The following is a 12,915-nucleotide window of genomic DNA, read 5'->3' as shown; positions in this document are numbered from 1 at the left end:
GTGACTCCCGTGTTAGCTGGTTTTCTGACCACCCACACTCTACAGGATAGAGTATAACTCAGAGCATGGCAGGGATTGACAGATGTCTGAAGTCACCATTCTTTCTAGCAGTTTTAAATTTCAAGGAAACAGCTGGGTGCATAAAGGAAGTAAACAGTAGCTAGACAACTGTTACACCGCTGACCAAAGCTCCAAAGTACAATATGTTTTGAAGCTAGGGGAAGGTTTAAGCAACGCACTATTGGGAAAGATTCCATACATTGTAACACAAGTGCAGATAATCCAAAGACATTATTTCATATGTAGCTACATGAGTTACATATTTGCAGTCCAAACAACTGCATGGATGTTTTCAGTAAGTTTAAGCATTCCACAATCAGTGTTACATCTAAAAGGACTGGGGCTGGAGAGAAAGAGAATGGACGCTCACCTCCACTGAGCTTTATAGTTTACTTAAGGTCCCAATCATTCTCTTGCTAAGACAAAACTCCTATTGGAATCGGTGGGAATTTTGCCCAAGACAGATATTAGGACTGAGTCCTAACTTTTTTACAGAAATCCTGACCTGCCTTACACATCTGTGGAAGACTTAAAACCAATTAGCCATGAAATGGAGGCCATAACCAGCAGAGTTCCCAGACAGAGGGACTCTGCACATCCCTGAGCATGGGGTGATCTCAGTAATGGATCTCTGCAGCCCCTTACTGTGTACCCACACACTACTGATCTACCAGGTCAACACCCCATATGGAAGGGGAACAGCAGGCTGCATCTGCTTTCCCCCTAATGCTGTGTTTGAATAGCTGCAACCCAGCTGCGTAGGCAGCCTGGCTGATTGGAGCAGAGGTGCTCAGCCTCAAGCCCTCTAATGTGTGTGTGCACGTTCAGCATAGTGCTTTTATGTGAGCTTTGTTCCATTCCCCAGGGTTTGACCTCGCTTACAGTGTATTAGATTTAGGTTAAAATGAAACAACTCCACTACAACTAAGGCTTGAGTGTCACAGCGCGCTGCTAAATATTCCCAGCACAGTTGGCATTGTGGAGTTTTAAATCCTGCGCTATTCTTAGATGGAGCTGTAGCAGTTAGAAAATGCTTGGTTGCAATCAACACATCCCACAACATACTCAAGGGCTGCTATCTTAAAGAATCCTGCCGGCTCTCCTGGCTTTATTTATTTCAGTTTATATAAAAAGCGCTTGTCCCTGCTCTAGGCACTTGAACAATTTCTATTAAAAAAAACCAACAACCAATATTCATATAAAAACAGCAACTTGTTTTAAACTAAAGTTTCAGCTGAAGTGGGACATTTAAATACAAAATAGAAACGATTTCTTAGTTTCTTTGGATGAATTTCCATTTTCAGAAATGTATAAATGCTTTTCCAGGTATTTATGGTCCACGAATTGCTATATTATCAAGGAATATATGGTAAACCATGGAAATGATTCAAAAAAATTGAATATATTTGGTCAGTTTATTGAATAATCCTAAAAAAATGGACAAGATACAGTTAGTACAATCGCTTTTTGAGGTTGATTAATCTGTGTAATAGCAGGTGTGTTGGATATAGATCCAACACAGATATATACACAGTAGACACTCTCCAGGATGTGCTATGCTAAGCAAATATTCCTAGGACAATTATACAGAGAAGTTAATCTGCAATGTAACATTTATATATCATCTTTTATCAATTTTATAGTAAAACATTTTACTATAAAATATGATCAAGATAATCAAAGTTTTAAAATGATCAAAAAAGGCAATGGCAAACAACTGTTTCTTTGGTTTGGTTTAAAAGCTATAACAGATTGGGGGTTATGAATAGAAACAGGAAGGGAGTTCCACCAACAGAAACAATCACTCAGAGCTCTTCCTCCCAAAGATTCAGGGTGTGGGCTTGTTTGGGCAAGCAAGGAAAGCAGGATTTTTTCAAGGGAGCTCAACATGCTGGGTACCAAGTACTTGAAAGTCTGGAAAAGTCTGACACCAAGGGTGAAATCCTAACCCCATTGTCATCAATACGAGTTTTTCCATTGACTTCAGTGGAGCCAGGACTTCACCCTTATTACCTAAGAAGGAGCTAGAGAGAGAGATTTAAATTACTATGTAAATTGATGGAAAGCCAATCTAAAGTAATATGTTACATCTACTGGGTACCTTTGAGAATACAGGACTACTGTAGTGTCATTGTACAATATAATAGGGAACATCTGCAAACAAGTTAACAGTAGCTAAAGGGAGTCAGAGTAAATCTCCCAGCCTGATGATACCATGGGTATGGTTGGAAAACATTCCATTTTCAAAATATGTAATATTACAAGTCAGTAATAAAGTTCATAAACTCTTTAGTTACCACCAGTAACTACCCATGTTCTAAGGGTGATATTTAAAAAGCCATGTCTTCCCAGTTCTTCTAATTGTTTTAAAGCTTGCTCATATTTGGGACCATTTCTTATTATGGAATCCTTTCATGAGCCACTGCCCCTCCCAATCCTGCTCACAGTTTGTAGTCCTTGTGGATACAAGTGTTTTCCAAAGGCAGTATCAAGATCCAATGAAAATAAACTCCCTTTAGTGTGCTGGGTGTTGCTTGTTGGTAACTTCCTCCCATTTTGTATTGTCCCTGTGTTATTTGTTTCCATTCCCTGCATTTAAGATTTTATGTTTCGGTGACTGAATCTTCTCTCATTGCCTAAGTCTGCCAGTGCACCAAATCTCCAATTCATTTGCAGGTTGTTCTGGTCTACTTGTGAAACATCTGTTCCGTGGTGTGCTTGTTGGTCAGAAAGAGCCTCTATAACCCACAAAAAAAGTTCTAGATGGGGTAAAATGAGCAGGGCATATCTCTGGATGAAAACTGACCCATGCCACAACATTCTGAAAGCCAGGGCTGGCTCCAGGCACCAGCTTTCCAAGCAGGTGCCTGGGGTGGCATTCAGAATGGGGCGACAGTCCGTGTCCCGCAGCGGCAATTTGGTGGCAGCTCCGCCACTGTGGCAATTCAGTGGCAACTGCTTGGGGTGGCAAAATTGGTAGAGCCGCCCCTGCTGAAAGCACAGCTGGATGAAGCAGCTCAAAGTGCATTTCAGAATACCAGTGAAATGGGTCCTTGACCTTGAAAGACATTCTGGGTAGCCTAAGGGTGTAGCTGCTGGATTTCATTCCTCAATGTTGTGAAAGAATACACATAGCTGATGGGCAGATCTCCCCTAGCTTGTTTAGATAAGTGCCCACAAGTTTTTTATGCTTATCTAAGCTTCTTTTGTTTATCATAAATTCACCATGACTTCCAACATTGACAGGGAAAAAAAACAAAACAAAACAATCTCTCATGAGAATAGTCTTACTTGTTGTATTAGTTATCTTTAAAGAACTAAATTGCGTGCAAGATACCACCTCCTCCTCAATGGTATTACGGCATTCAAGTTCAGCTGAGCCACTCCAGCCAGCAGCCTTCTGGTTTAATTAACAAAAGGTGTTAATGTTGAGCTTGCCAATTTATACCCACTGCGAATCTGGTCCTATAACTGTAGTCAAACTTCTATTCCCTAACAAACAAAGGGGTTATTACCTGTTGACTAAGAGGAATTGCTTATAACCTCAATAATACAGAATTCTCTTTTGATTTAGTTTAGTGTTTCCCTTCAGACTGAAACTGCAATTTCAGTTTTCAGGGTCCATTTCTATTTTCTGTTATACTGGATTACACAGTTTAACACTATTTTTTACAATTACCATTAAAAGCCATAAGCAAGGATATGGAAAAGTGGGTGAAGGGACAGCTGGTGCAGTTCTGATGTGGCATGATTTTTCTGTGCTGCTCTTTAAAATTTGCTTTCAGGAGCACAAATCTCAGAAACAAGATCCATATTCATTTCCAGCTGTGAATGTGTGTCTTCAGGCCCACTTGTGAACTTTTATCACAATGTTCTAGTCCCCTAAATTCCCACCCACTTCATTACATGACTATATAATGCAATTGTTTCACCATTTGGATACACATTAGGCAATCTGACTCCTACATTAGGAATCCATGGCAAAATGGAAACAAATGAATAAAGGGGATGAACACAAAAGAATGTGGTTTCCATGACAGATCAAGTGGCACAACCATCCTTTTCCAAGTAACTCAAAATATCAGTCCATCCAAAGTAGAAATATACATTACATTACCACCCACCATAAAAAAGATAAGTTAAATACACTTTTCCACTTGAAGATTTTTTTTCCTTTTAATTTATGGACTAGGTAAAATATTTCCAAAGGAAACTATTTTAGCTGTCAGCTTTCAGAAATCTTGCAGACTGAAAGCACAGCTGTTTGGATCCACTGATTTGACAATATGTAATGTCTTGGTTACTGCACTGTCATTGGTGAAACAGGCTTAAGGGCAGACAAAGTGACAGCTGGCCCATTTCTTCTTTTGCCATGTAAATCCAGTTTAGAATAGGATTAACATAACTGGAAAATAACCTAGCGGCTGAACCAAAAATTCTACCTAGCAACAGGTTAATTGAGAAACACACTTTAAATACTTTCATAATAATGGGCACTTACAGAGCCCAGTAGCATTACTCATACTTGCCTTTCCTTTTTAGAGTAACCATGAACTCTGCAACATAGATGAGGGAAAGAAAACATTAACTCTTAGCTAGTACATCTCCTCATGGCCACTTAACTGGTAATAAAGTACTCTTTAATAAATCCCACCTGTAGACTAAGTGATTTAGGAACTTACTTCCTGTTGAAAGTCATTTGGACTTAGGCACTTTAAGAAATGTTACCATACATCGATAGCATCTACTATAGTTGAAGTTTGAATGATACTGGTAGACACCAAAGGAAGTCTCATCTAGCTCCTTTCAGCTGGAGGTGTGGTAGATAGAGAACACCTGATTCTGTTCCCACACACCTGGGGCAGTCATTTACATCAGTGCTAAGTATAAAATGCTTCCAAATCCAAGTGGCAGGATTTTACACCCACTATGCAAAGGACAGTCAACATGGATTCATCAAGGGCAAGTTATGCCTGACCAACCTAGTTGCCTTCTATGATGAGATAACTGGCTCTGTGGATATGGGGAAAGCGGTGGATGTGATATATCTTGACTTTAGCAAAGCTTTTGATACGGTCTCCCACAGTATTCTTGCCAGCAAGTTGACAAAGTATGGATTGGATGAATGGACTATAAGGTGGATAGAAAGCTGGCTAGATTGTCGGGCTCAATGGGTAGCGATCAACAGCTCAATGTCTAGTTGGCAGCTGGTATCAAGCGGAGTGCCCAGGGGTCAGTCCTGCCAGTTTTGTTCAACATCTTTATTAATGATCTGGATGATGGGATTAATTGCACCCTCAGCAAGTTCACAGGTGACAGCTGGGGGGAGAAGTAGATGCGCTGGAGGGTAGGGATAGGTTCCAGAGTGACCTAGACAAATCGGAGGATTGGGCCGAAAGAAATCTGATGGAGGTTCAACAAGGACAAGTGCAGAGTCCTGCACTTAGAAAGAAAGAATCCCATGCACCGCTACAGGCTGGGGACCGACTGGCTAAGCAGCAGTTCTGCAGAAAAGGACCTGGGGATTACAGTGGACGAGAAGCTGGATATGAGTCAGCAATGTGCCCTCATTGCCAAGAAGGCCAATGGCATATTGGGCTGTATTAGTAGGGGCATTGCCAGCAGATTGAGAGAAGTGATTATTCCCCTCTATTAGGCACTGGTGAGGCCACACCTGGAGTATTGCATCCAGTTTTGGGGCCCCAACTACAGAAAGGATGTGGTCAAATTGGAGAGAGTCCAGCGGACGGCAACAAAAATAATTAGAGGGCTGGGGCACATGACTTACAAGGAGAGGCTGAGGGAACTGGGCTTATTTAGTCTGCAGAAGAGAAGAGTGAGGGGGGAATTTGAGAGCAGCCTTCAACTACCTGAAGGAGGGTTCCAAAGAGGATGGAGCTAGGCTGTTCTCATTGGTGGCAGATGACAGAACAAGAAGCAATGGTCTCAAGTTGCAGTGGAGGAGGTCTAGGTTGGATATTAGGAAACACTATTTCACTAGGAGTGTGGTGAAGCACTGGAATGGGTTACCTAGGGAGGTGGTGGAATATCCATTCTTAGAAGTTTTTAAGGCCTGGCTTGACAAAGCCTTGGTTGGGATGATTTAGCTGGTGTTGGTCCTGCCTTGAGCAGCGGATTGGACTAGATGACCTCCTGAGGTCTCTTCCAACCCTAATATTCAATGACTTCACAAAGGTGCAGATTAAGGGTGAATCAGGGCTAATAACTTGGATAGAATGGGGGCTTCTCAGAGCTACTCCTTCTCCAGAAAAAGCTTGCTTATAGATTTAGAAACATTAAAATCTTTGTCTTGAGCTGAATCACTACACACATCTAGCTGAATCACTGCACACAAGTTGTCTGCCCAGATGTAATTACTATTTTGGGGCTTGGTCTGAAAAACATCACATCAATAGCTCCACTGGGCCTAGTTCTCCAATGCCTTGCACCTTGTGTAGTCATTTACACCTCTCCAGAGTGAGTGTTACCAAACCAGTTCAGAATGGTAGCATTTTGTACACTCTTTCCATAGGTGTGAATGATTACAAGAGGTGCAAGATAATTGAATTCAAGGGGCTATTTGGACTCAAGTTTGAACCCATACTGGTTTTACATCCATGGAATTCCACTGATGACAGAGAGCAGAATTTGGCCCCAAACCTGCTTCTTTATTTTGGTCATTAGCATTCATCTCCTTTAGGAATGGGTTAGGTTCTAAAGCTCAAGTAAGTATCCAAAACTTAAGACAATTCCTATAGATTCATTAGGCCAGAAGTGATCTATACCCATTATGGTGATGTACTGCTAGTTATGTAGGTGGGCAGCTTTTGGACCCAGCCAGGGGAATAAAAAGTGTTAACTCAGGAGCCTGAGACAAAGGGGGTAGGATTGGAAGCGGCTTGGATCTTGCATGTGGTTCAGGAGCAAGGTACTGGTGGTGCTGACTCAGAATGGAACATGGAGGGAGGGAAAGATAGTGAAATACCAAGGTACTTGCTGGAGGTTTTTACATCTGCAAAGAGAGAGAGAGGATCAGTGGCACTGAGGCAGGTTTGGTGCTCTGCCTTGCCTATGGCTATCAACCCTGGCACAGGGGGACATAAAAACATACACACCTGCCATTCACAGCATGAGAGGTTAGAGCAACAGGCAAATAGTCTCATCCGTCTCTCCTCAGCATTGGTGAAAGTCATTTCCTTGCACTAACTCATTACATGTGAAGTAATCCCATGATTTGAATCACAGTCTATTTAGTGTCTGTGCATTAAGTGTAAAAAGAATGGAGACACCGACAGATCCCTGCATACACCGTATTTGCAGAGATTACAGTTACACTGCTGAGGTCTGAAGCGCTTCCAGACTCAAGTTCCATCTTATGTATACCCAGCTTCAGCTTTTACACATGTGCTGGGATTTTTTCAGTGAGTGGATTTTATTTGAGGCAGTTCCACCCATTCTGCAGGTTTCCTTGTGTGATTTTAGAAGGCTCGCTCCCACTCATGTAACCAGAAAGGTGAAAATGTACGCCATCCCTTAAACAGCATAATACCAAGTTCCAAAGCACATGACAGATATACACCTCTCATTCCAGTCAGCTGAATAGCCACCCGCTATGAGAGCTCTCTTAGAACACAAGCACTAGAATTGCAAAAGGCATACTAGTAATGTTCAAGTAGAGAGCCTGACCCTGTAGTCCTTATCCAGGTTGTTGAAGCCTCTGAGAATCTGACTCCTTTACTATGTACAATTATTGGTGCTCTCAAGTCTGCAGCATATTGCTTTAAACTTTTTTCATTAAAGACATACATATGAGGAAAAGTGGCGTGTGTCTGAGTGCATTTGTGCCATGTTCCTGGAAATTGTGCTTTGGGCATGAAGTAGTTAAAGAAACTATGGCCAGCTAACTGTGCACATTAAAACAAAGAGTTGGCAGCTTCTGAAGGAAAAGGGCTTGTGCTCCACTGTTCAAACTTGTCTGTCAGCTCATGCCAGCACTCTCCACGGCTGCCTCCCCACCGCACCCTCATTACATATGGTCTGCCTCGGCTGATCTGCTCATCTGTTCAGAGACTCGTCGGATAAGTCAGGCATTCTCCCTTCTCTCTGCTGTGGAATTGGATCACAAACCACCCCGCTTTTCTTGAAACCCTCACAGGTGGCTCTTTGCCTGTGGTATCTTCACCGCTTGTCTGTTTTTAATTTCCAGAATGGAAGAAGCTGAACTGCTGAAGGAAAGATTCCAGGCCATAACAGTAAGTGCTTACAGTTATAACTCATGAGGATAGTCTTCGAAAAAGCAATGTATTAATGCAGTACTGTATGTTTTCTGAAGAATCATTTGGTCCATAAAGGAACAAGAAAAAGCATCTATTTCTGCTTGAAATGGTTACTTTTCCTTTATTTTTCTTTGTAGGTTATACGCTGTGATACAGTAAATTTTATTATGGTTTAATAGGTTTGAAGACTAAAGCCAGTGCACTGAAGTCATTATTATACTTCATATCATACATACGTAATGCTATCTTCATATCAGAGTGTGTGTGTGTTTGAAGGACGCCAGGTCAAAAAGCAGGTCTTCTTGAGCTAGAAGCTCTGCAACTGATAAATTACCATATTTCACAGGCAAAAAGTAACACTGCAGGATTTCTAATTTCTACAAACGTTAAAGCTTAAGTTATAAAAGTCAGAAGGAAGAGCAAGGGCTGACTGAATTCTAAGCTATCAGCTTTCTGTAGAACAACAGATTGAGGGATATTTATAAAGAATGTAATGTATGCCAAAGACTGTAGAAGACACCTTCATTCCTGCTCTAAACAGAATTCTGCTTTGGAAGTCTGAACGTTTATGGGGGGGGAGGGGGGACTTTTTGATCTCTTTAAAACAAGGAGCATAGATGGCGGAAGTTGATGTAACAAAAAAAAGTCACTCAAATCTACAGGACCCTGATTTAACCCCCAACAAAATCAATTAGATTAGAGAAGGGTTAAATTGGGGCAGACTTCAGCTCTGGGTGAGAAAAAAGAAAAGAAAATCTGTAGTAGGATAGTTCAGGTTTGATTAATTACAGGCAACCTTTAAGCCACTGCCTTTATTTTCAAGCCCCCCCCCCCCCCCCCCCCACACACACACGCTCTCACTCTCTCCATATGGTGGGTTAGCATTACATGATCTTGCAATTAGCTGACAAAGATTATATAGCCTGGATAAATAGCCAATGGCATTAAAAAACTCGACCAGCACTAGGCACATCATGGATAAACATGAAGGATCCTCGATGGAAATACTGATAAAGAGTTGAACTGGAGTTTGTTTTTACTTGTTGCATCTTAAAACACCACCCATCTACTAGACACTAGGTGGAAGCACAGCGAACAGCATATTCATTTAAGGCCTGATCAATTCCTCCCTAAGATCTTTGGATGCGTTTTCATTAATTTTAATGGGGTCTAGACCAGGCTCAAGCTGCAACCTGGTTTTCAGTGCACAGCCTCAAAGCTGAGAAGTTTTTTTAGAGGGCTATCAGATGGAATAGCTGGAAGGGGTTGCACTTTTCTCTCTCCACAGAAACACTTGAGAAGCAGTTTTTAAAGACTTGTGACCACTTCCTATATCCTCTGCTGCCTATTATAAGACATGGGGAGTCAGGCTTGGGGTTTTAGCCAGGTTCTTATATATTGCACTTGCTGCCTGAAGCAAATACTTGCCCCTAACTGTAGAATCTGTAATATTTGCCATAGCAAACTCAAACTGAGACAAAAACCAGGGCTAAGTCCTCCCTTCCATGGGAAAAGCAGTAGTGGAAGTACTTGGGAACAGTTCTAGATCACGGTGTTTCCTTGGCCTCATCCCATTAGGGTGACATTTCCCTCCCTGCAGAAGAGATGAGGGTGTGTCCTTAAAAGGCTATTGTCTACTTGGATGAACAACAAGCACTCCCAGGAATCCTTGTAAAAGCAAAGGTGCACAGGCTGGCTGGTTTGCTGTTCTGATAGCTCTAACAATACGGACCCTCTGCTGGGGGACCTCACAGACAGGAGAAGAAGATGGAACTGCTGGGAATGAAAGACTATGGGTGCATTAGGACTACTGTGTCAGATAATGTTGATAGGGTCTGTATTTTCTTATGAAGTATACTTCTCCAGCTCTGGTGGTGGAGGAGACCATGGAGAGTGGCTAAATGTTGGCTCCACACTACCAAAGATACACATTCACAAGCAGTGGAACCACAAAACCATATACAGTTAGCCTGGATTAGAAATTAGAAGATCCATGATGTGAGACTGCTGTCTCTTCCCTTCCCCTCCCACAGGGTTTGCACAGGATTCCTCCCCTCCGCACATGAATTTTGAAGGGCTTAAGGTGACCCTGAGTATTTAGATAGGCAAGACTCCCATAGACTACAATGGGAGTCAAAAATTAAGGCACTGGGCCATGTCCCACTTTGGTATATGGATGAGAGAAAGGGGCGTAGGTGCCTCTTCACCCTCACACAAGCAGGGTAGCTCTCTCTCCCCATTATGAAGAGTGCTAAGAGGAGTCTTGCCTGTAAGCCTCATCTTTAAGGAGTGTCCATACCCAACTGACTAATACTTAACAGTCATTCAAAAAAAAAAAAGGAGTACTTGTGGCACCTTAGAGACTAACTCATTTATTAGAGCATAAGCTTTCGTGAGCTACAGCTCACTTCATCGGATGCATGCAGTGGGAAAATTTCCCACTGTATACATTCGATGAAGTGAGCTGTAGCTCACGAAAGCTTATACTCTAATAAATGTGTTAGTCTCTAAGGTGCCACAAGTCCTCCTTTTCTTTTTACGGATACAGACTAACATGGCTGCTACTCTGAAACTTAACATTCATTCAGTTATTTAAAATGTTCAAACCGCTGTGCAGACCCTGTACAGACAGCAGTAAGATCTAGACAATGCACAGCAAAGTGCAGCTTAGGGAATGCCCCAACCTGCCTTAAATCCTTTCATGACTAGAAGGCTGCACATGTACTCAGCCTGTGTGTGGAATTTGGCCCACTGTGTTCAACAATCAATTTCAGACGAACTGGTGTCCATACAGCACCAAAAATCTATTTTACTTTACTTAGTTAATTGGTAGTTACTTAGGGAGGTGTTAGCAATAGCCACAGATATTATGAAGGATGCAAGTACAAAACCTGAAGATGAAGCAGAGCATAGGAGGAAACATGGGGGTAAAGTAAAATAAATGTGCGAGGAGTTCGCTAAAAAAAAAAAAAAAGATTCCTTCTTTTAATGTTGTACATTGATCTCATTTTCAGTTGGATTTTTTTTTTTGTTTCTTTATTCTACTTTTATCCCTTTAGGATTGCCTTTTTGTATAGTATTCTTATACACTACTCATCTGTGTTAGTTTGGATACAGTAGAGAAAAATGGTCAAGAGGAAATGATTGTTATTGCAGGATTTTTGTCATTTTGAAAGTGTATTTGCTGCCTGATTGTTTACTTTGACCTCTTAATGCTAAAATAAGATTTTTTTTTTAAGTGAGTATGTGGACTCCCAGGGCATCTTTCATAATTTACTATTTGTACCAACGTTAGCACTGGTATATTTTAGCCTAAACTTAAGCTGGGTGCATTCTCTGGCTTAAAGTGTGACTATCAAGAAAACACGTTCCTTAGAAAGTGGACCAGTCTGAAAATGTGTGTAGTCAGTTCAATGATGACGTTTTCAGGCTCTCTCTTTTTGTGGATTCTGGAGTGACTCTGAAGTCCAAAGCATGACGCGCATGCTCATGAGCAGATTGGGCAGACAAAGACATCGGTGAGTGTCTTGGTAACTATAGCAGTAGTAACAGGTTTCAGAGTAGCAGCCGTGTTAGTCTGTATTCGCAAAAAGAAAAGGAGGACTTGTGGCACCTTAGAGACTAACCAATTTATCTGAGCATAAGCTTTCGTGAGCTACAGCTCACTTCATCGGATGCATATGCATATGCATCCGATGAAGTGAGCTGTAGCTCACGAAAGCTTATGCTCAGATAAATTGGTTAGTCTCTAAGGTGCCACAAGTACTCCTTTTCTTATAGCAGTAGTATGATGCTTTTACCTTGCAGCTAATAATCTATTATTTATGTCCTCTTCAAAGGCTTGGAAAGCTCTGAGTGTTGTGTGCTGATCTATTTAATGCAGCCTTCTCAAGATCATCCAGTTTTATTGCACCAAAGTGTATGCTGTTCTTGATGCTGTCCTTGTAGTACTTTCTGGGGCAGCCTTGAGTCCAGTGTCCTTGTGCCAATTCTCCATAGAAAATTTTTCTGGGGAGTCGATATTCAGGCATCCTAATGAGGTGTCCAACCCAGCGTAGTTGGGCTTTTCTCAGCATGGCCTAGATGCTTATGGCATTTGACTTTTGGAGAACCTCCATGTTGGTAATTTTGTCCTGCCAGCAGATCCCCATAATGGTGAGCAGAGATTGCATATGGAAGTCCTCTAGGTGTTTGATATGCCATTTGTATGGTGTCCAGGTCTCACAGCCGTAGAGGAGAGATGTGAGCACAAAAGAATTATAAAGTTTTATTTTTGTTGAGAGGGTTATGTTGTGAGATTTCAGGACTGTGTTACGTAACTTTCCTAATGACTGAGAAGCTTTCTGTATCCTATTCTGTAAATGCAGGCTGACTTAATGACCTGTTCATCTAATGATTGGATTAATTCAGGAACACTTATACAGTGATATTAGGAAAGTTCTGTATTAAAGAAAGCTGTGAAGTTCAGAGATGGCATATTCTTGAAATCAGAATAAATGGAACAGTAAGAAATCTATGATAGCAGATCTTAGCCAAAGCATATTTTATAATAGATGCTGCTGACAAACAACACCCACAA

General features: G+C 41.5%; 1 protein-coding gene across 2 annotated transcripts in view; it reads left to right on the top strand.

Moving 5' to 3' along the window:
• The first annotated feature begins 8,043 nt into the window (after positions 1–8,043).
• PALMD (palmdelphin) overlaps positions 8,044–12,915 on the top strand; it is a 37,633-nt gene continuing 32,761 nt past the window's right edge. Inside the window, exon 1 of one of the 2 annotated variants that reach the window (XM_074962222.1) lies at positions 8,044–8,312. In XM_074962222.1, the coding sequence (XP_074818323.1) occupies positions 8,268–8,312 (45 nt within the window). In that variant the 5' untranslated portion in view covers positions 8,044–8,267. The remainder of the gene's footprint in view (positions 8,313–12,915) is intronic. The other variant, XM_074962223.1, reaches the window with a different exon arrangement.

The sequence above is a fragment of the Natator depressus genome, chromosome 8, assembly GCF_965152275.1.
Source record: "Natator depressus isolate rNatDep1 chromosome 8, rNatDep2.hap1, whole genome shotgun sequence".
Classification (NCBI taxonomy): Eukaryota; Metazoa; Chordata; order Testudines; family Cheloniidae; genus Natator; species Natator depressus.
The sequence above is the reverse complement of the archived record's forward strand: the minus strand, read 5'-3'. Positions and strand labels throughout refer to the sequence as shown.